This window comes from Micromesistius poutassou, assembly GCF_964030765.1.
Source record: "Micromesistius poutassou genome assembly, chromosome: 8".
Lineage (NCBI taxonomy): Eukaryota > Metazoa > Chordata > Actinopteri > Gadiformes > Gadidae > Micromesistius > Micromesistius poutassou.
The window spans coordinates 7,206,499-7,230,108 of record NC_140278.1 but is presented as its reverse complement, the minus strand read 5'-3'; the positions used below and the strand labels follow the sequence as shown (position 1 = coordinate 7,230,108).

Sequence of the window (23,610 nt, the reverse complement as noted above, 5' to 3'; positions counted from 1 at the left end):
TCTGTCTGGTTTTAAGTGTGTGATGTTACTTGGGTGTTTAGTGCCGTGGCAGGGAGGGTCTGATATTATTGTGTTTTAACATTGACACTTGCCCAAATATTGTCACATTTCATTTAAACCATCAAGCATCAGCACTACGTAGTCATTCAGTGTCTGTTTTTGGGTAATATGGCTTTTTTTGGTTGAGGTTTGATCAGAGGCATGATTTCCCATGCATCAACACTCATTTCAGTCTGTCACTTTGGATGGAGTCATGATACTTTGTTTCTATCACACTGACTATAGGAGCGTCTAATGGAAATCCTAGCAGCTCCAGGAGCTCTTGTTTCATTAGAACATGGAACTGTATCCCAAGACTTTAAACCTATCCTACTACTTATTTTTCCGTAAGAATGGGTGTTCTCTTTCCTAAAAACCATATCACGTACCTCTCTCAGAGAATTGGCTTTTAACCAGGTTAAATGCTCCTGCGTTTGTCCTTTTAAATTTTAATTTCTTTCCTTGCCTGTTTTGTGGGTATACTAAAACTAATCAAAGCCCATTAATTGGTCAACATCAAAGAGCAGAAGTAACCCCAGATGGGTTACTGTGGAAACTCTAGCAGAATACTATTGGTGCTATCCATTTGTATGGTACGCCTGTACGTCCGACCTGCTCTAGCGAGAAAGTGACGTAATTTCCTGGCTCATAGCACCTTAAAGCGTTCCAGTTTCTCATTGGCTAGTCATTGTTATTGTTAGCTACATTAAACTCTTTAGCAAACCAGTTCAAAAACAAACGACACAACTTTACATTGTATTGCACGCACAGCAAGACGAAGCAATTTAATCAAGTGTGTAAGAGCATTTAAAATCAACATTAAAATGACCAATGTGGTACAAATACAAAGAAAGTAATTCTCTTTACGGGCGCAGCCATTTTTGTTGTCGAGTCGTACGGTCAGCCTCACTGAACTCGCTGTACTTTCAGAACTACGAGTGGGAAGGTTTATACTACGACCAAAAGGGGGCTTGCCTCTGAAATGCTGTGAAAAAGCTGGGAGATTTATACCCTATGACTCGTACGGTTGGGCATACCATACAAATGGATAGCACCATATGTCAACTATAGCAGTATACCGTTTCTTGGTTTTCTCTGCATAACATTTCCTGTTTTGTTTTAGAAAGTAAAAATATGAAGGATGGAATGATTTGATACATGATCAACATGTACATTTAAAGATATAATGCCCTCAAATATTTGACCTCAATCGTACAAATGCATGTTAGCATACAACGCTTTTAACTGCATAGCTCATGTTCATTTTTAACTAGTTCAATGGATATGTCTTCTTTTGTAGGGAAATATGTGGGCAGCCGTCCAATCAAACTGAGGAAGAGCATGTGGAAGGACCGCAACATGGAGGTTGTCCGGAAGAAGCTGAGGGAGAAGAAGAAGCTGGGCCTCAGGTAGCGTGGCTCCCAGCTCGCAGAAAGTGGCCGGAATTGTTCTTTTTTTGGTTCGAGATCGGTGGTGAACAAATGTATCATTGTAGATGTGGTTCAGGATTCTGAACTTGGTCCGTTCATTATTTTTAATGAGTGGAAAAGGGCAGTATTTTTAATAAACAATCCCAAAAAAGAGTTGGATAAGTTATGTAATCTCCCTGATGTGTGTCTGGTAAGACACCTGGGGCTCCAGGGCTTTCAAACTAATTTAGTTTGGTGAAACAAAGGTGAAAAGCAAAATGGCCAATACAATATTTAGTTGGATAACTTCATGAATTACACACCATACATTTGATTTAATGCAACAGTTTTATTATTTATGCAATTATTATTACATTAGTATTACATTACATAATATATTATTATGTCAATTCCATATGAATATGGGAAGGAATGAAAAAAGAGTAATATGAACCAGATGGAAAGTTTATCAGTAGTCAACAATCTCACATTACTGTCATAATTACTGATCATATAGACTAGCCCTTTAAAAAGTTGTGAAAGAGCCCAAAGAGTCCGCCTGGTTTCTTTCCTTTGTAACATCCCCACGCCCCCTTCTTCAGCTTACAACTGGTTCCCTTGTGACACTGTTGGATCACGCACGTGACCATCCCATGCTCACACTTACAGACGCGCTTGCAGCCATCTGTGTACACCTGTGACCCAGCTGGGATGTAGCGGCCTTCAAACTGGCAGCCGCACTGGTCCAGTCGTACGCAGCGATCCTGGGGAGGGGAAACCGATGGTCACGAAGTTAGCCAACGTAACTTCACCACAACCTTTACCTTTCGTGTCTAGGAAAAGCTCTGCAGACGGATTAACTCAAGATCGGCCAACATTATTACATGCTTGTCTACGCTAGCTGTCTAATCCTATTGGTCGTAGGCTTTGTTACAACATACTCAGTATGCAGGGAACAGGTGCAGATTATAGTGTTTATTCACAGCTTGGTCAGAAAATACCCGGGACAGCTCAGAGTAGCTCGTTATCTTGTAAAATATTATATATTTTTTAATCAGCCTAATAAGCTGAAATGATATATATCATAACTATAATATTATATGATGCACACCCTTGGAACGTCACTGACCAATGAGGATCAAGTTTTCCACACCGTTGTGGTACAAGAAGCAGCACGTACGGAACCATGAGAAACGACAGCTTTCTACTCAGACTTGGTGAAGACAATCCTGCCACAGACCTTAAACTGAGGGGTGTTCAAAGGGGTCGTGAGTGAATCATGAACTACTGCGGGACAGGAGGCGAGTGATCAACAGGCCGGGGGCGTTGATCTCTGCAGCAAAGGCGTACACGCGGTCATGGTAGTTACAGCACAGTGGTAGTGTTAGTTAGTTAGTAGTGTAGAGTGAGTACCTGACTGAGCACGAAGCCGTGTTGGCAGACGCAGCCCTCGGCGACGGGTTCTTGACATTTAGAGGAGCGGGACAGAGACCCACAGGTGGCAGGACATCCTGGGGCTGCTAGGCTGTACACACTGTTGGCTGGACACTGCATCCCTGCGATGCACACGCACACACACACACACACACACACACACACACACACACACACACACACACACACACACACACACACACACACACACACTTAGACACAAATGTGGTTGTGTCTCCCTTAAGTTAATTTACAATTCATAGTATATTACACATGTAATGTATATCATTGAGCCAGATTGAGAGTGTGTGTTTTTACAGCAAAACTTCTTGCTCCTCCAGTCCTCCACGGTGCCCCCCTGCTGCTGGCAGTCGTCCACGTAGTCGCTGATGACGTCGCAGGCGGAGTCAGCCTTCCCCTTGGTCAGCGTCATGTCGAACACACAGTCCCCGTAGAACTGCTCCGCGTCCAGGAGCCGAGCACAGTCCCTCAGGGGCCCGTCCCGCTTCCTGATCACCTCACAGGCCGCTTTGAAGGCAGGGGGCGCGTCGCCAGGGCTCAGCTCTGGTGCACAGTCCTTACCTGAGAGAGAGAGAGAGAGAGAGAGAGAGAGAGAGAGAGAGAGAGAGAGAGAGAGAGAGAGAGAGAGAGAGAGAGAGAGAGAGAGAACATTTGACTAACTCATTTAACAATTCCTTAATTTCTGCAAGGAAGTGGAAAAGTAAACTCAACTGAAGAATTGTTTCTCTTGCGATGTTTTCCCTGAAACTGAATGAACTTAAACTAAAAGACGTGGAGGAGGCATTAAGATCTTAATCTAAACTAAATTGCTTTTAATTCCTTCCTAATTCCTTTGCAATTATACAATGACCAATTTGTCGCTGACTTTGAACCATGTTTTTCAATCCCTATGCAACCAATACTTATTAACACTTACTTATTAACATCAGAAAAAAACCTTAACCCTAGCCTTACACTCATGAGAACAGCCCGGCACGCTGGCAAGAAATTGGCTGATTCCAAACTCCTTTGCATTTGAAGCAGCTTTCCCATTGGACAGCATGAGGTCATCTTTTGGATCATTGTTGAAGTTTCCACAGAGACCACATAACGCGTTATGATAAGTGGTCGCCACCATTACCCTCACGGCACTACGCCAATCATAAGAGACCTTAAGAACAAAAGATGAATAAGAAGAGAATAACTTTCAGGGAGTGTTATGTATCTTTGTTAATATTTGTCAACTTCCACCATCACCATTAGGACAAAGACAAAACAGGCCTATCAAGAATTATTATTATATTCCATAATAACTAGCACATTACCAAATCATTGAAAACATCTTGCCGGTTATTGTCAACTTTTGGAAACCAAAATGTATTTGCATCAACCATTGTATCATATATAGCCATGAATGGAAATGAATCAAACATTTAATGCCGTGTGTGTATGTCTATTCCTTACCTTGAGGAAACTGGTTTCCAGGATGGCCCACCTGTTTCTTTTATGAACCGTGAGCTGGTTTGAGGAGAATGGTAGGTAGACTGCCTCCCCATCCACCTGTTAACACATTCATATACCGTACACACACACACACACACACACACATTAATACACCGTACACACACCATGTCAATGCTTGCGATGTAAGTCTGTGTATTTTAATCGGTTCCAAGACTAGCTGTTTGTCGGTTGTAGGAATTGGGGGCATTGGTGAATGTAATATTTGTGCGTCAACATGTGTGTTGTGAATGAGTGAATCAGGGATACTGCAGGAGCATCATACCTGGACTTGTCCTTGGTAGTCCTTAGAAATGATGTATGTGTTGCCGTAGACCTTCACAGTCACTGTTTTTGCATAGGAAACTTTGTTGGAGCCACGATTATTGTTCTCTAGGCTAACCTAGACGACAGGAAAAAACATTAGATATTCCATTAATACACAGGATCAGATGTTATAATCCCTTGTGCCAAAATCCAAGCAAATCACATATTCAGAAGCCCCTTTGTTATTTGCTAAAAAAGCTCACAACATCAATTTTTTATGTATGGATCAAGAAAACATGGATCAAGAAAACATCTATTGCAAAAAAAGATGCATCAAATCCATCAGTCAAGATTTGTCATTTAACACAGAACAGTGTGTTCTACCTCTACTGTACTTTGTGGGTTTTGCTAGACTGGGTACCCCCAGCCCGTTCTGCCGGTGAGCTTGGTCTGGCAATAGCCAGGCTAGGGTTTTTGCCCTATTCCTTCCAATGTTTACTTTGGACGCCACTGTGCACGTTTGTGCACAAATAAGTAGCTTATTCTCCCCGCGATATTCCCAAACCTACATTTCCTAACAGTCCTTTTTCGTTGCCGTTCTCACCTCAAACCTCTCCAGTCCCGTTGTGTTTCCACACACGCTGGCAAACTGGTAGACGCAGTTGCCTTGAAAATCAAACTTGCGGCCGTCGAAGGTGCGGAAGTGTGGGTCTCCCTGGGCCGAGCAGGTCTTGAAGCTCAGGGGGAAGCAGTCCTGGACCCCGTCCCGCACGGCGCAGTGCTCGTCGGCTTTGCAGCCCCGCGGGTGGCACTGCGCCTGCTGCGTCGCTCTGTCACACACGCATCGGCTGTCACACTCAGAGTCGGCCCAGAACGACTCGCCGGGCAGATAGTAACGGCCTTCGTGGTTGCAGCCACAGCTGGTCGCCTTGTCCACACATCTGTTAAGACAATGTAAAGGAACTGAATGAGTGATTCACATGGGGAGCAAGGATCGATATCTTCCTGCCCGTGCATACCCGTGCATTAACAGCACTTAGTAAGGAGGGTTCTTTTATGACGCTTTGGACTTTATCCTCTTTATTCATATATTAATTCATTTTGTATGGATATGTAAGAGAACCAAGCCTTTTCCTTTACACCTTTAAATAATGCTGTCTTAAGTCAATAAATCATAAATGATATCATAGTTATGGTTAAGGATGTTTGTTCGCTATTGCCCCAATCTGAATGGATTATCAAAATTTATAATAATGTTATTCCAAATCATACCATTCATCAAGAGCAGCTTATTCTTGATTTGACACAAGATTGTAATTGTAATCCAATCGTAATATATATATCATAACAATATTGGACATGTTGGAGAGTGACCGGTATTCCATATGGTCTACAGGAGAACAATCCACTCCATAAAAAGAGAACCACCTACTTCTCTCCACTGAGCACAAATCCAGGGTCGCAGAAGCAGCCTTCTGAGCAGGCCGTAGGGCACAGGTCGGGCGGAGGGCTGCAGGTCTCTGGGCATGCCGGCCCACACTGTTTGTAATGGCTGTTGACCGGACAGGCCAGGGCTGACGGAACACAGACAGGACAGCGGTGAGGTGGGCTCACCTCTCAGATTCATTTCAGGCCTTTACAACAGGTAGCTGTCAGAAAGCAACGGTGTAGCTGTATACAAACCCATTCACATAGAGGTCAAAGGGCCCATCTCAAAGAGTTACTATCTATCGCTGAATGAGGAAACTCAATGGTGATTGAGCCTATGGCCTACTGATGAAAGCATTTGCAGTATTGTCGGTGCCAACACTGTTGGATGATGGGAAAATTACCGCTTATCACCAAAAGGTGTCGCCAAAGAAAACAAAACAGAAATCATTGATTTTACCACTTAAAATAAGTGAAATGGCTGTTTGTGAATGCGTGTATGTAATCGTAACTTACAAACAGCCATTTCACTCTTTTGAAGGGAAATAAGTGAAATGGCTGTTTGTGAATGTGTAAAGCAATTTGTAACTTACCACAGTTTGCTACTCCTCTCCATGGAGAGACGGTGACTCCAGCCTTCTGGCATTCAGCGTTATAACTAGACAGTGCCTCACAGAGAACCTCCTGTCTCCCTTCGTTCACACAAACATCATACAAGCAGTCGTACATAAACTGTTTGATGTCCACATGAGGATGGCAGCTGGCAAAAGGCCCCTTCTTATCCGCTGCAATGCCACAAAACTCATGGCCAGTATACCTAGGAAAGACAATGAGAATTCATTTTTGATCTCATATCAAAACTGTATCCCTGAACTTACTGAACGTCTTTTCCCAACATAATAATTTACTATGTGAATCTGTTAACAAACCTTGACATACATAATGCACCTCTATTATTATTATTCTAATCATTTTGACTCGGGGCATTAAACATTTATTTCAAGCTGGTCACTAAAACGTACCGCTTCTGGTCCTCGGGGGAACACTGTGGACACGTGTCCTCACAGTGGTGGTAGCAGAAGGGGTCCCCGTCTGGCACGCTCCACGAACCAGCCCAGTCGCTCACGTTTGAGTACCGAGTTCCTGCGGTTTTCTTCAGTTCGTCCTCTTTTTGGCCGTTGTAGTTGCCACAGAGTCCGTCGACGTTCCCATAGTAACTGCTACTGAGGGTCACCGAAGCGAACGTAGACCAATCGAAAGTGATCTCTATTCCTATCTCCGTTTTGATGACTCCTCTGATCCCAGACTCGGTGATGGAGATACTTCCCGACAGGTCAACTGGCAGATCTGCTTTTATACCGTCAACCTACGGAGAGAAAATGATGTATTCATAGGGAGGCAATCATTAGGGAAATCATTTTGATAATATGGTTCATATTTATGAAATAAATGAGCACTTCATTACAAATATATTCATATTCCTGCATATATTGAGTCACCTGCCAGAATCTTCATGACCATTAAAGCTATGTTGGTTAGGCAATTTATTTAAGTAAATTTTTGTCATCCTTTGGGTAAAAAAACCTCATATTATTCCTACCAGTACAGTTCCTCTGGAGCCACTGGGCATCTCGATGGTGTGGCCTAGCAGCACCACGGTGATGGAGCGAAGGAAGGAGCCCACAAAGTTCCCCCTCAGCTCGTTCTTACTGAGCACCAGCACCTCCGGGAGTTCAGGGTCTTTACCTGGAGGGGCAGCAGATGTAGGTGAACCTAATAATTTTTAGCGCTTGCCACTTGTTTCTATGAACCTCTTTACAGTACCGACAGCGATTTATTGTTTCTCTTTCGTAAGTCGATTTGGATAAAAGCGTCTGCTAAATGCCCTGAATGTAAATGTATGTGTAAATCATTATTGAAATAGCCAGTCACTGCAAACCTGTGGTGTTGACGAGGACATAGGTGCAGGTTCCTTGGAAAGGGTAGGTCCAGCCGTCGAAGGTTTTGTAGTGGGGGTCGCCGTAGGCATAGCACGCCGCCTCAGAGTCGGGGACGCACACCCCCTGGCCCTCCTGTACCTCACAGTGCTCCTTCACCCTGCAGTCGGCTCCGGCACAGGGGTCTGGGCCACAAGGAAATAGAGGGAGTGTATAGTATGGTGTTTAGTATAGTATAGTGTTGTACAGTATTGTATTAGTGTAGTACATTATAGATAGCATTGTATAGTACTGTATAGTATCGTACAGTACAGTACAGTATACTATTGTGATAGTGTAGTATGATGGCATACTATAGTTAAGTATAATCAGCGCCGTCGTATAGGGGGGAAAGGTTATGACAATTATAAGGGCCCACAGCCCGCTAGGGCCCACACACAGCCCCCAGTAGCCTCTATGACAAAATGATTATGCATACACTGAACTAATATATATTCATATGAATGAATCTGAATTAAAACAAAGCCACAAATCATACAATATTCTAATTTTAATAATTTCAATAATCCCCTTGGCCCCTTGGTTTGGTCCACACTGCAGTTCGTTCTTCCCAGGGACGTGCACAGGAGTCTTGAGGGGCAGGTGCCGAATTGTTGACGGGGGGTAGGGGGGGGGGGGGGGGGGGGGTGTTGGATCGCGGACGAGCGCTATTGCGGGTTGTTGAAGAACACTCAGAGGGCACTTTTTAATACGAGGCAAAAAGGGCAGGGGCTCAAGCACCCCTAGGGCCTCATCGGAAGTGAGTGAGCGATGAGACTTACAGTGAACAAACAAGCCAATTTAAACTTTAATTGAGATTAGATGAGGCTTGTTGTTGTTTTTGATATTTGTTTTACAACAACGTATTCCATGTGCTCTTTGTTTCACTTGCACATTTCAGTTAAATGCTACATATTTACCTGTGGACTATCTTGAGCCAGGACACTTTGTTTTTTGCATCAGTGCTTGATTGTTAAATACAATAAAATACCCACACCTATTTGTTGAGTGGTTAATTGAAAATGTATTTGCAATCAGAGGTGTAATAACGTGTTGCAAATCAGGGAAATGAGAATAAGACAATTAATAATACATAATTTACATAATAATACTCTGACTTGTTAAGTCGTTAAATGTAAAAAAAGGAAACAAATTGGGTGTATTACACCAGGCACCGTCAAGAACACTGAAAAACAAGAACATTTAAGGTGGAAATGAATGGGGTAGAGGGGCCCATACCGATATTCTTTCAGGGGGCCCAGAATTCCTAGCAACTGACCTGAGTATAATACAGTATTATAGTATAGTATAGTCTACTGTGGTGTGTTGTAGTACAAATTTAAAGTAAAAGTTGAAGATGTTGGAATAAGAGTGAAGTGCAAGATTCGGGGGGTTGAACTTGATCAATGCCTTACCGATGGGGTAACAACCCAGCGTTCCATCCTTGACGTGACATTTGTCCTCCTTCTGACAGCTGGTAGCGCTGCAGTTGAACCGCCCGGCGCCACACTCACATCTCTCCGAGCAGTCCTCGTGTACCACTGATTCACCTGACTGGATACCACAGGACATTGACCTAACAGAACTGATTCCTCACAGCCGTGTGGATTATGCCGTGCCCGCCGTTTGATAAAATCATGTAACTGAGCTTCAATTAAAAGCCGCTTTTTATATATTAGAACCATGGCCGTAGCCAGGGTTTGAAAAAAAGAGGTCCTAATAGAGTTCCCAATTAAATTTTTATCTCTACAAAAGTGACCAATGTCCGGACCTCGGTGACCTCATAGCTGGCTGCGGGCATGATCAGAACACAGAGCTGTTGGGTGCTGGCGTCACCTTGTAGTACTGGCCCTCCACAGAGCAGCCACAGCGCTCGGCGGGAACACAGTGGCCCCCGTCGAACACCAGGTCCCCGTCACACTGGCAGCCCTCGTGGCAGCGCGGGCAGGGGCCCGGCACCAACAGGTGGGCACACGTGGCGGTGCAGGTGTCCGGACACAGCTCGTAGTGAGTCCCGCGGGGACAGGAAGCGACTGGGGGAGCAGAGCCATGGGAGACAGGAGTTAAAAGAATTGTTAAAACAGGAGCTTTACTGCAACGGTATCGAACGTTGGGACAGTTGGCTCTCAGGAAACTGGACTTTCAGATCCCTAGTCTTTGTGATGTTTTTTCATTGATGTTTGATACAATTATAACAAGTTACTCTAACGTACTTATCTCATTTTTACGAATGTGTATTAGAATAACAACATGTATGATTGTGACTCATCACAGTGAATACATAATCAAATGGGCAAAATCAAATAAAGTGGTATGACTAATGAAGCAGCTTGTGGTTAGATGTAAGTCAATATTAATATGTACCAATCAGTTGTCAATTTGGTTATAAATTGGCATTGGCAAACTAAGTGAGTTTTGAATGTCAACACGTGAACACAATTCAACTTGGCGTGTGTTCGAAGGAGAACGCTTTGTTAATCCTGTCTGCTTTCCAGAAATGCAGGGTTAAGCAAGCGTACATCATGGTGAAGAATCCCGTACCACAGAAACCATGCACTCTCCACTCGGCAACAGTGGCACCCGATGACTGACAGATGGAAACGTAGTCCTGGATGTGCCGACACACCACGTCCTGCCCGCCCCCGTGGCTCATCTCACTGGAGACACAGTAATGTCACTTTAAAGGTGACATTACACCACCAGGTGTGAGTGTGATTAGCCGTTACAAGCCGTTTTGAAAATCACAAGTAAGCATTTCCACCTAGATGTGTGCTGGATAGATCAGTCTACCAGCCTACCCAGTGGACTGTAGCAAACGCTGCTCATCTATCCGTCACACATCTAGGTGGACACGCCCATTTGTGATGTCAGAAGAGTCAGATTTTCAAAATGTCTTTTAACGGCTAATCACACTCACACCTGGTGGTACAATATGTCACCTTTAAGTGTAAGACTTAATCAGTCATCAATGTTGTTATCCATCAACGTTTTCACACGTAACGTCCACGCTAGTTCTGAAATGCTTAACATTGGACATAGGACATAGGACATAGGACTTGCCTGACACAAGCCTCAAAGTAGGGGAGAGGTGGCACTGTCCCGTGGCATCCTGCGAGCGGGCCCTTCGGGGATTTAATAATGTCACAGAGTTTGGATTTGGGGTTCTCCTCTCCTTCCGTGCAGGTCGGCCCTATGCATCCCGGCTTGCAGGGCACGTCTGTGATGGTCCACGCTGCAATGAACTTCCCCACGGACGGCTTTCCGGTTTGTCTGGCCAACAGGAAGTCATCGGATGGATCGCCGTTGAAGTCGCCGCACAGGCCGCACAGCACGCCGCCGTAGGTGGACGGGAGCGTCAGCAGCACGCCTGCTAGTGTGTCATAGGTCAGATGGAGGCCAAAGTCTGTCTTTATGACGATGCTACTGCCACCTTGATGCACCTCAATCCTGCCGTCAGCCAATGACAGAGGGAGGTTGGTTCTGATGTCATCAATCTGTGGTTATAAATATATATATATATATTTTAATCATTTTCAGAGACCTGAATTTGTCTAATTCAAAACATTTAAAAAGGGCTTATTTTTCATTTCAAAGATCCAAAGCTAGGAACCATACCAGGATTTCCCAGACAACCCCAGGCTTCATGGTGATCTCATAACTGTATGCCTTCAGCGTGACACTGCGGTAGACTTGGCCTTCTTTACTGGTGCTCTGTTGTATTGACACAGAGAAGTTCGAAATCACTCCTTTCTTTTCTTCTTCCTTCGATAGAAGGAAGCCACATTCTCCCCAGAGAGGGTAAGACTGGAGAAGGAGAAAAAGGGAGAAGAGATTGAAGAATAATCGATGCGTAAATTGCCAACTTGCCATCCAATATTATTTGGACAAACAATATCGTTTTCTAAACCAAACCAACATATCAATGTATTCCTACTTAAATATGACGTTTGGATGGGCTCTAAGCATTAAGATAAGGACGTTTCCTGACCTTTCCGTCCAGTGTCCTCACTGAGGAAGAGCCGAACACAGAGCAAGAGCCGGTTGTTTTGGGAACACAGGAGAACACGCCCGACTCCAGAGCACACTTCTCATTGGCTGAGCAGGTGAACGAGTCATCGCACTTCACGCGTCCTTCCAGACAAACACACCTGCTCCCGCAATCCTCACCATAAAACACCTGCAGTGAGAGAGAGGGCCTCTTATAAACATTGGTTCAGTTTGCAAGATGAGGTGAATATATAATTTCTTTTTTGACTGCTATTCTGCTTTTTATTTTGAATTATTAATTAATTTCTTAGCGTTATTTGCACTGTTCTGCTTCTGTTACCCTGACCCCCCCCCCCCTTCAGGAGTATTTAATTTCAATAGTTCAATAGTTTTCCTTTTAATTAATAATTATATTACCCTCTGCACACTACTACCGCTCTGTTTGATAATAACTGCAGTATGCTCAGGGTCTTTCAATACCGCGACCGTGTTGGGGCCCAAGGATACTATTTTGCAAGCATGAAAGCAGGAGAAAGGTATGACTACTTCACCTGTTCACTGCGGTAGTACTGCTCATTGTACTGGCAGCCACATTCTGCCACGGCGACACACTTGTCATCACTAAGCAGGAATCCATCGTCACAGACACAGCCTTCACTGCAGGGGGCGTCCACGTCACAGCCCTCCGCCGTGCCGAAGCCGTCGCAGGTCAGTGGGCACGGCGCGGCACACGCTTCATAGTGACTGTTGGCTCCACAGGGGAGGGCTGAGGAGAGGAGGGGCCGCAGAGGAGCCGTCCCACACAGCATGAGACTCCTAGGCGGATCCGCTTTCAAGTCACCAAACCCGCGTTACTGTCACATTCGTTTTGGCTCCGCCCAGAGGATCCGCTCCGCCTCCGAAAAATTCTACTGTCAAACAGCGGATCCTGAGCGGACCCAAGTCGGATCCCTGGACACGGACGCGCCTTTCACAGAGCTGGCTCCGCCCACTGTCAAACAGCGGATCCTGAGCGGACCCAAGTCGGATCCCTGGACGCGGACGCGCCTTTCACAGAGGATGGCTCCGCCCACTGCCAAACAGCGGTCCGCGGACCCAAGTCGGATCCCTGGCGGACGCGCCTTTCACAGAGGCAATATAAGTGGGCTCCGCCCATTTATAACGGTTGAATTTGGTGAACGGTTGGATTGAACGGTTATCACGAATTTGATCTATCTATGAGCTAGCATTTTTTTAGCTATCACGTAAATATTGAGCTATCACGTAGACGGAGAGTCGGAGACGGTCATTTCATTTCTTTTTTCAACTTTGTGCTGAATCCTTTTGACTGAGTAAGTGCATTTATTAATTGAGATATTGCGACATTCACAGTAAACATTGGCCTTTGTGTTTTCATCGTGTATAGGTCTATGATATAATTGTATTGTAATGACTTTGTTTGATATTGAACTAGCAGTAGAACCGAGAAGTGATTGATCATGTGAGTCTGTAGCCTATTTGATTTAAAATGCAATAGCAATTTTATGTAAGGGATAATGTATAGAACGCCGGTCATTATGGGGAAAATGAGCAGCGTTCACTCCCTGTGGGTAACGTGGGTGAAGTAACGTAAAACAGCCAATCAGCGTTCACTCCCTGGGTGACGTCACGTAACAGCCAATCAGTTCACTCCCTGGGTGAAGTAACGTAAAACAGCCAACCACCGTTCAACCGTTCAGTGAACCGCAGCTTGGAGGAGAAAGTGATTATTGCCGTTTGCGACTCCCGCTCTATATCTACATATAATATATAAATATCTATATCATATAATATAATATATACGATATATATAATATCACGGCACAAAGCGGTGTGCGCCTCCGGATTATATTATTAACCCATAAACGACGGGCTCTCCCTCTTCCACAACAGGTACAGACACACATCTCGGCCATGGTTGACGGGGGGGGGGGGGCGCGCGATCGCGGTCTAACGGAGTTGTTGACGGGGGGGAGTATGATCGATAATAGAAAATGCGCGGATCTTTTTTTTCCGTTTGCTCGTGCCGCCGCCCCCTGTAATGCCGCCCCGGGCGGCTGCCCATATCGCCCGTAGCTAAAACCGCCACTGAGTGGTTCTACGTTAGGGGGGGGGGGGGGGGGCGTACTGTTCAGCGGCGCGAGAGAGAGAGAGAGAGAGAGAGAGAGAGAGAGAGAGAGAGAGAGAGAGAGAGAGAGAGAGAGAGAGAGAGATTAGGGAAGCCTATATTAAGTAAGAATACACATAGCCTACAACAACCACAGACTACATGATGTAGATATCAGAGTATCGTTTAAATAAATATTATAAATATATAATAAATATTTCGCCGTTCTTAAATTAGGCTACTTCCACAGGGCAAAAATGCCGTTGCCTATTTCTTAACAGGTAGCGTCTTGAAACTTTCTTCTATCAACTAAAACTCTGTTCAAACTTGCACACATCGGCCGCGCGCCCGCTCGTGCGTCGGACACGCCCACTCTCTTCCGTCGACCGACGTGTACAGTGCTAGGGCGGCGCACCCGCGCGCGCGGCAAGGTGTGGGCTCGTCCGTCGGAAATATGGGGGCGCTGCGCTGCGCGGCGCGGCCGGTGTGCGCTGCGCTTGAGAGTTATCATGCCATACGTTAACATAGGCCTAATGTTTAAAAATAACCTCGATCAAAGCATATCCCAGGCTCCCTGATAATGGTTTAGCGCTAGCTTCTAGCTAAGTTTGCATTTTGGCGATTTTGGTCTCATAGTGTCTATTGCCCCTTTTCCATCCTCTTTGTAATGAAAATTATAAGCTTCAACATTTTAATCACAGTTTGGACAACGAATGGGTGTTCCCGCCTGTTTGTGATTTCTTATGGTAGCATTATGGAACTTGGTCCCCATCATCTTCTATTTTGTGTTCTGCAGCTTCAACTTTGAACATTGCCTCCTCTGCTGGGTTCGATTAATCAAGTAAGTCAAAATTAAAATGTATTATACCATGTCAAGGCCAAGCAGATAGGCCACGAAAAATGCCTCACACATACATGTTCAATGTAAATCTAGTAAATCTATTAAATCACAAATGTTGCTCTTTTTCTCTATTTTTGTCTAGTTTATAGCAATGAAACACCACTAAAGTCTATTCAACAATGTATTTATTTAAAAACAACATTAGGAACAATGATTAGGAACATTACATTAGGAACAATGATCAATTGTACACATGATTGCAACCTGTCTTTCTGAAATGTCTCTTTTAGAACAAAAATGAATAGAAAGACTCTGCCTGTCTCCTTAAACGCCTTAAGACGAAGGGCACGTGTTGACGTCCAAAAAAGGCTTCTTGAAATTACGACAGACATGACTGACATGACTGAGATGGACATGACGGCAATGACGGCAGATGACAGAGTTCTCTCTGAGGACACTACTCCACCCTCTTCAGCTCATGCATTTGATTCACATGAATATTTTAGTGAAGAGGACATGGATTTTGATGATGTGTATTGTGATTGGGATGGGACAACAGGTTCAGATTCTGAACCTGATGTCCCATCCCCATCACTTTCCGATAACATTGCCAACTGGGCAGTGAGATTTGGCATTTCAATGGTTGCCCTGACTGCGCTGTTGAGCATACTCAACATAACCCATCCCAATCTGCCCAAGGATGGTAGGACCCTTCTCAAAACAAAAGTCCACTACGATATTCAAGAGAAGGCTGGGGGGAACTACCATCACTTCGGGATCCTTTCCTCCTTAAGGGCCACTTTAAATAAACACGCCAAAATACTGACAGAGGGCATGACATTGGGGCTGCAGATTAATATAGATGGTCTGCCTTTATTTAAAAGTTCCACTTTACAGCTGTGGCCCATCCTTGGATTGCTTGTTACCGTCCCTATGAAGGAACCTGTGGTGATTGGGGCGTACTGTGGTCCTAAAAAACCAAGTTCGGCCACAGAGTTCTTATCAGATTTTGTGACTGAATTACAGGAGCTAGAGGCTGGGTTTTGCTTTGGTGATAAGAACCTCAAAATTGAGCTTCACACAGTAGTGTGTGACACCCCTGCACGGGCCTTTGTGAAAAAAACAAAGGCCCATAATGCTTACCATGGGTGCGATAAGTGCCAACACCCGGGGAAGTACCAGAATCGCCGCATGTCATTCCCTGGACCAGAGCACCCCCTTAGAACGGACATGTCATTCAACTTAAAGCTTGATGAACTTCACCACCATGAGGGGCCTCATCCATTTCAGAGTATCAAGATAGGCATGGTAACACAGTTTCCATTAGATTACATGCATTTAGTGTGTTTGGGCGTTGTTAAAAAAATGCTCCAGTTCTGGCTCCGGGGTCCTTTGACTGTGAGACTGCCTGCATTGATAGTTGACAGGATGTCACATAAACTCCAGTCTGTTAGGCAAAATGTTCCAGTTGAGTTTGCCAGGAGACCACGGTCACTTAGAGAGTTAGACCGGTGGAAGGCAACCGAATTCCGGCAGTTTTTACTTTACACCGGCCCTGTGGTGCTGGCGGGATTCTTGGACCGGAATATGCATTCTAATTTCCTGCTCCTGTCAACGGCCATATCGATCTTGGTAAGCCCTCAACATCACAGCCTTGTAGACTATGCTGGCCAATTGCTGAAGTCTTTTGTTGCTCATTTTGGTGAGCTGTATGGGACAGACCAAATAGTTTACAATGTCCACTGTTTGGTCCACCTAGCAGACGAGGTGAATCGACATGGCTGTTTGGATTCTTTTTCAGCGTTCCCATATGAGAACTACCTGGGGAAAATAAAAAAACTTGTAAGAAAACCTGAGTTCCCGCTAGCCCAGCTTGTTCGACGCCTTTCGGAGGTCCAATCTATGAAATTGGATGTTGATGCAGACATCACTCTAAAAAGGGAGCATTTTGTGGGGCCAATTGTTGTTGGGATGAGAGTGCAGGGCCAATATGGGGAAATGAGATGTGAACGATGGACAGTAAAATTATCAACAGGGGACAATATATTTCTGGTGGGGGATAAAGTCTGCCTTGTCAAAAACATCATCCAAAATGATAATGGTGTGTTCATTGTCTACACTGAATTTTCCCAGCAGTCGCCATTTTATACCTACCCCTTCAACTCCGACAGAATAAACATATTCGTTGTAAATCATGCATCTGATGAGCTGAAGTCGGTTGAGGTGTCAGCGCTGCAACAGAAATGTGTAGCCTTGCCGTACAGGGATGGTTTCGTGGCCATACCTCTCCTCCACTAAATAAACAATGAATAAAAAAAACAATCAGTTCAATCAATCAATCAGTTTAAACAATCAGTTCAATCAATCAGTTTAAACAATCGGTTCAATCAATCAATCAGTTTAAACAATCGGTTCAATCAATCAATCAGTTTAAACAATCGGTTCAATCAATCAATCAGTTTAAACAATCGGTTCAATCAATCAATCAGTCGGTTCAAGTTAAAAATTTGAACCGTTTGACTACTGACTTCTGACTATGACTTCCATTACTTTATTACTCTGGATGAAAATTTGCTGTAAGTATTTCAGAAAAGGTGGTATTTTTCCAGGTATACACTACATCCATAATTTCTTGTTTTCAAAATATGAGATGCATAGTACACTATATTATTAGCAATGATTTTTTTGTGAGATTATGAAACAACACCCTGCCCCCCCCCCCCCCACACACACACACACACACACCTCTTCTTTTCTTTTTTTTATAACGAATAACTTTTCTTTCTTTCTACATTAAGGATGAGTTTTCATCTCATAAAGTTTTCAAATGGGGACATTGCTGTTGTCCCGGATCAGTGGTGCGATGACGGGACAGTGTACTGGCCAAAGTACAAAAGCACCGAACGTGCCAAAAGGGCAGCTGCCAACTGTGAGGCACGTGAGCCAAACTGGCTAAAATACGACATCATGATCGTCAGAACCTGTGGTATGCCAATTCATAAAACTCTAGTTTAAAGATAATTTCATGGTTTCTTCTCCTTCTGCTTGGATTAACCAATTCTGTCTATGTTATGAAAATTGTCTTTGCCTTGCATTGTTTAAAATGTTTCATTTGTGGTATGAGCAGCAGTGCTGAGTATGTAGGTTGCGCCCAAGAAAAATGTACCAAACAGCACTCTGCCATTGACTCTCTGACTCTGACTCTCAGCACTCTGCCATTATCCCTGATTGGCATCACCTGTACCAAAAGCTCAAAATAAGAGTCAATGGCAGAATGCTGTTTGACTCATACCACAAATGCATGTTCCTTACAAATGTGGTATCATTTAAAAGGGGAGGCTTCAGGCTTTCCAACGGTATAAGTTTTCTTGCTAAAAAGTATCGTTACAGCAATGAAAAAAAATCAACCAAACACAAGTTTCCTTACTTTTTGTGCCTAGTTTACATATCTTTAGTAATAATATTAACATTCTGTGCAGGTCTACAGCTAATTTCAACTTTATGATAATTTTAACATATTCGATTTTAGACAACTACAAAGATGCCTGTAGGCTTATGGAGCAATATCAGACCGGCTGCAACACCTCTGACCTACAGTCTGAGGCAGAGCAGGAGTGTGGGCCTCCAGATAAAAGACAGAGGAGGCCAGTGTAAGTGTGTTCTGTCTTGTTTATGTTTTTGTAGTGATAGGAAGGTTATTTCAAAAATAAACCAGAGATGTTTGTGCTATACTGTATGTATATTTGGCGATTTTGGGATTGCAGTAACCCTAATAATAATATAATATGGTTACTTAACAGCCATCGCTTTGGAGACTCTGATGAGAGCGAAGATGGAGATTTGACATCTCCGGGGTTGCATGGCCAATTGCACTGGCAGAGTAAGGCATAACCTCTTGCCATCAAAAATAACAAAATCATAACATTAATATTAAGATATGGTTAACATTCTTAGTGCTAAAAATTATCACCTCTCCTTGTATCCATTCCTCCAGCTCCATCCATTCCCCCAACATCTCGCCGAGTGCCAGGCAGCAGGTCTCCTCGACCTGAAAAAAACAGTCTAGGTAAAGACTGATCTCTGAAATAATATTGAATACAGTGGCCAATGGTCACTCTGTTTCAAATCAACAGATTGCATCTGCATTACCATCTTAGATTTTCTCAACCCCCCCACCGTCAACGATCACGCCTGCAATAGCCCTCGTCCGCGAAAATCCCGTTCCGTCAAAATCCGGTATTTGAGGTCAAAACTATCGGATGACCCTTTCCGTCGTTGAACGACGAAGAGGGGGTACCCTAGACGTTGTTAAACAACGTTTAGGGTACGTGGCAAATTGTCAAGCATCTGACGAATAGGGGTGAGACTGTGTTGGTTAAAAATATCTGCATTCATGCAATATTTATCATTCATTATTATCAAATTGTATTGAAATACATTGTCAATCCATTAATGGAATTGAAATAGGTAGTGCATACCAAAATGTTGAAACATACAAATGAATGCACCAGAGGTTTGCCATTGTTTGGCCCTGTAGCTCACAGCCTACCATGGTTAACCATTTAATACCAATTTCTGTCCCTTAGCACCTTACCATGGGGCAGGACCGCAACCTTTGCCAAATCTCCCTGCACCCGCATTTAACATGCAGAGAGTTATTCACGGTAAGGACTGATCTCTGAAATATCAGTGAATAGAACGGTCCCATGTGTATTATCAGTGATGATTAACAGATGACTGCCATTTAATACAATTCTTTCCCCCTCTCGCACACCGCATGACATCCTCCTCACTACGGGCCAGGAACGGCAGTCCCTCCTCATCTCCCTCCACCCCCGGCATCAACCCTGAACCTGCGGCAATCAGAGGAGCCTTCTACAGGCTCTTCTCCTTCTACCTTGGCCTATAGACCAACATGGCGAGGGGGAAGAATAAATGAGCCCATTCCCTGCTCTGGTAAGCAATAACTGACAAATACTGGAGGGTCATTCTATGCTACAGATTTTGGAAGAAATTCTGACCCTAATCCTAACCCTAACTCTCACATATTTTCTTCAAACTTTATCAATAACTAATGTCAGTATTGTGAGTAATGAGGATAAGCACTGAAACGTGATATATTTTATACACTACATTTTAGCTATATTTCATGTTTGTCAACAGCAACTGAAGTCCACATCCTTAGCCTGCTGGAAACCATCAAACAGCAGCAAGACCAGCTTGTTGCAAAGGTGAACTTCCTTTGCAGCAGGCTGAACAGCACCCCGGGGCAAGACATACAAATGCCAGACAATGTCCAGTTTCCCTTGGAGGATTTGGAGGCTGTGGAGGCCTTTGAATCATTTTTAAAGGATTCGTCAAATGACACAGCTCGACAGAGAGTGGTGAGTTTTCTTACTTAATATGAATGGTGCCATTAGGATTATTGATTGTTCATGATTATTGCAAATATTATATTGAAGCAGCCCTGAACAGGCCTGTCCTGAACTGCCTTTTCCCAGTGGTAAGATTCTGTCAGTGAGTGACAATCTCCCTGGTTTGACATTGTGTGTAAAGGTGGCACAGGTCCATGAGGGTGTGAGCCAAGTACATGTTTAGAAAAGAAATAACCCAAGAGAACAAGATTTTTTAAACGTATAAGCTGTTTTTCTACATTTCTGGACACTTTCAACTGGAACAAAAACATTTTAAATGCAACTTAAGCTTAGAAATGTTTACCTTGCTGTCTATTTAAAAAAGATGTCTTTGCCTTTTAGATTTCTTCTTTGGCCACCATTGGAGGCCATGATTTGAAGAGGGTGACATGGAACATCCTGGGCAGGCTCTTCACCGATGAGGTGTCTCACCAGATAAACTGGAAGGGTGTTAACAACAAGAAGCCCTTTAGTAAGATGGCAACAAAGACCTTGCTTTTCAGTAAGTATTTAAAATTTACGTTCAAAGTCAATAGTTAGTAAATGTTGGGGCAGCCTTAAATATCGTAGCAACCATCATACCAATATGACCTAGCCAGGCTTTTTTAGACTGTAGGCTACTATACCATATACTTTTTTTGGACGTTTAATGCCTTTTTATCGAAATCAAACAAAGTATGATCATGACTCCCTGATACGCAGATTTTCAATCAGGTAGGCCTATGAGTGATGTTATGTTTAACACAATGCAATAGCTATAGCGCGTCAGTGAAAACCTGACACGGTCAGGTCTTACTTAGTAGGGACAATAGGCTATTGAAAATATTCCTGTTAACTATCAGCGCAATAATGATAATAACAAAAATCTTACCTTTCTGACATGCACTCTGCTGTGAGACTTCCTACTTTTGATTCCTTCAGTTTGTCGCTGGCGTTGACCATGGGCATAGATATATTTAAGCAATAGATCACGACAGGCTGTGGTATGACCGTATACCACTGACTGAAGTGATCTATTGCTTTTATAAAACGGTTACGTAAGTATGGCGAAATGAAAGTCATAGACACCCTCAATTTTGCAAAAAGCATTTTTTTATAATACAAAAAAAGTAGTCCCTCCTGGCTGCCTGCAAAGTGTACGGCGGTTGCTATGCAACACACTGTAGCGTCCTTCAGAGAGAAGGCTAGAGGTACCTCGGTTCGCCGGCAATTTAGCCTACTATCGAGTTCACTCACCGTGTGCCTATTGCTTTACAACATTTCCACCCTCTCCAGCAATCAACATGTTTTTAGGCTTCAGTGAACGATGCTATTGCTTTTATATATAACAACAGTTCAAGTTAGGCGCGGAGTGATACTGAACTCTGTAAACTGAACGGGCGTCATAGCTGTGTGTATACGCTCAATATACAACAGTTGGGAACCAATCAGATCGCTTGATTTAAGCCACCCGTTTTATAAATACTGACAGTCATAGACATATATCATAGACATCATCATAGACAACATATCTATGGACCATGTGTGCGAAGGAGAGAGAGCGAGCGAGAGCGCGAGAGAGAACCACTGGGCTCCTTGTGGGTTTCCGGTTGATTGAATACAGAAAGAAGAGCTGCCTCGGGCACCGCATCTTTCGGTGTCCCGGTCGCCGTGCACCGGCCGAGCTCCCGGACTCCGGCGGTGCACTCGCGCGGGCACGGGGATTGAATACGATACGGTGGCCTGTGCACTGTAGCCGCGATGCACGGCGGCCGCGGGGCGTGGCGGAGCTCAGCTCAGCTCCGGCAGCCGCGGTGCCCCGAGGCGGCTCTTCTTTCTGTATTCAATCGCCGTACCCGCGGGAGTGCGCACCGCGGGAGCTCGGCCAGGGCACGGCCGCCGGGGGACCGCGACCGCTGGGACCGGCTGCCGTGCACCGCGCCCGGGAGCTCCGCTCCGGCCGCCGCGGTGCCCCGAAAAGTTAGTAAAAACCTATTACATAAAATATGTCTGTTTGATTACAGGTGCTGTAAGGAAAAACACGGTCACACGGGCAGCCACGGACGCGGAGATAGGCAAGCACGCGATCAGGTGGTTCAACCTGGCGGCGGATCGGGCGGCGAGGAGACGTGTCCCGCCGGCTGTCTGTCACTAAATCAGGGGCGTCATTCCTTATATGTGTGCAGTAGACCCACACCACAGAGCAGGCAGTTCATGTCAAAAATTGTTGAGGGGGGGGGGGGTTGTTGTTGGCACCTAGGGTGGCCAATCAGGTCCCTCTGGCTCCGCCCCTGCACTAAATGCCACTTTTTTGTTCTACGTTTTATGTAGATGTTTATTGTTTTACGTTGAATAAAACATATTAATTTCTGTTTCTGTTTTTTGTTGTTTATTGACAATATTGTTAGGTTAAAAATAGAAGGAATGCATATTTAAGCTTAGGCCTATATTGCTGTAATAGCCAATTCTAGTGATAGTTTTTAGTTTTATCCTATAGTTTAGTTTATCCTATTTTATCCTACAGCAAGAAGGGATTTTGAAAATAAGATAAACGGGTCCAAAACGGACCCGGGCCAGATGAGCCAGGAGTCCGTTGCGGGTCCGCGGCGGATGTAGGCCTATGTATGTATACATTTGCGGGTCCCAAGCGGATGCGGCGCGGAGCCACTGCGGGTCCGCGATCCGCCTTCGTAGCGGATCCGTCACTGAGGGCAAGTGGACGCCGATACGGGTCCATTTTGCGGGTCCGTTCCGGAAGCCGCAATACCTCCGCGGCGGATCCGTCGCGGAGTGCTTTTGCTGTGTGGGCATATTAACATGTAGTCATATTAATCATGTAGTCATATTAACATGTAGTCATATTAACATGTAGTCATATTAATCATGTAGTCATATTAACATGTACTCATATTAATCATGTAGTCGTATTAATCATGTAGTCATATTAATCATGTAGTCATATTAAACATGTAGTCATATTAAACATGTAGTCATTAATCATGTAGTCATATTATACATGTAGTCATATTAATCATGTAGTCATATTAATCATTTAGTCATATTAATCATGTAGTCATATTAGACATGTAGTCATATTAATCATGTAGTCATATTAATCATGTAGTCATATTAGACATGTAGTCATATTAATCATGTAGTCATTAATCATGTAGTCATATTAAACATGTAGTCATTAATCATGTAGTCATAT

General features: G+C 44.1%; 3 protein-coding genes across 3 annotated transcripts; 2 read left to right on the top strand and 1 right to left on the bottom strand.

The window, feature by feature from the left end:
* Nucleotides 1-1,966: 1,966 nt before the first annotated feature.
* LOC311351744 (IgGFc-binding protein-like) lies at nucleotides 1,967-12,849 on the bottom strand (the record flags this gene model as incomplete). The annotated part of the gene is made up of 18 exons (XM_084471894.1): nucleotides 1,967-2,212; nucleotides 2,862-3,004; nucleotides 3,201-3,464; nucleotides 3,858-4,053; nucleotides 4,669-4,785; nucleotides 5,254-5,590; nucleotides 6,082-6,223; nucleotides 6,671-6,894; nucleotides 7,100-7,443; nucleotides 7,678-7,823; nucleotides 8,017-8,199; nucleotides 9,469-9,607; nucleotides 9,890-10,086; nucleotides 10,646-10,710; nucleotides 11,114-11,500; nucleotides 11,664-11,857; nucleotides 12,042-12,230; nucleotides 12,592-12,849. 18 exons carry the CDS (start codon nucleotides 12,847-12,849, stop codon nucleotides 1,967-1,969), a joined length of 3,771 nt encoding a protein of 1,256 aa, XP_084328020.1.
* A 1,386-nt stretch (nucleotides 12,850-14,235) lies between these two features.
* On the top strand, nucleotides 14,236-17,304 carry LOC311352016 (uncharacterized protein; the record flags this gene model as incomplete). Its single annotated transcript, XM_084472186.1, has 2 exons — nucleotides 14,236-15,006; nucleotides 15,297-17,304. Exons 1-2 carry the CDS (start codon nucleotides 14,909-14,911, stop codon nucleotides 17,302-17,304), a joined length of 2,106 nt encoding a protein of 701 aa, XP_084328312.1. The 5' UTR covers nucleotides 14,236-14,908.
* Nucleotides 17,305-18,547: 1,243 nt separating this feature from the next.
* On the top strand, nucleotides 18,548-22,771 carry LOC311351743 (uncharacterized protein; the record flags this gene model as incomplete). The annotated part of the gene is made up of 6 exons (XM_084471893.1): nucleotides 18,548-18,656; nucleotides 19,593-19,670; nucleotides 19,810-19,962; nucleotides 20,170-20,390; nucleotides 20,763-20,922; nucleotides 22,424-22,771. The coding sequence occupies 6 exons, from the start codon at nucleotides 18,548-18,550 to the stop codon at nucleotides 22,552-22,554; spliced, it is 852 nt and encodes a 283-aa protein (XP_084328019.1). The 3' UTR covers nucleotides 22,555-22,771.
* Between the last annotated feature and the right edge of the window lie 839 nt (nucleotides 22,772-23,610).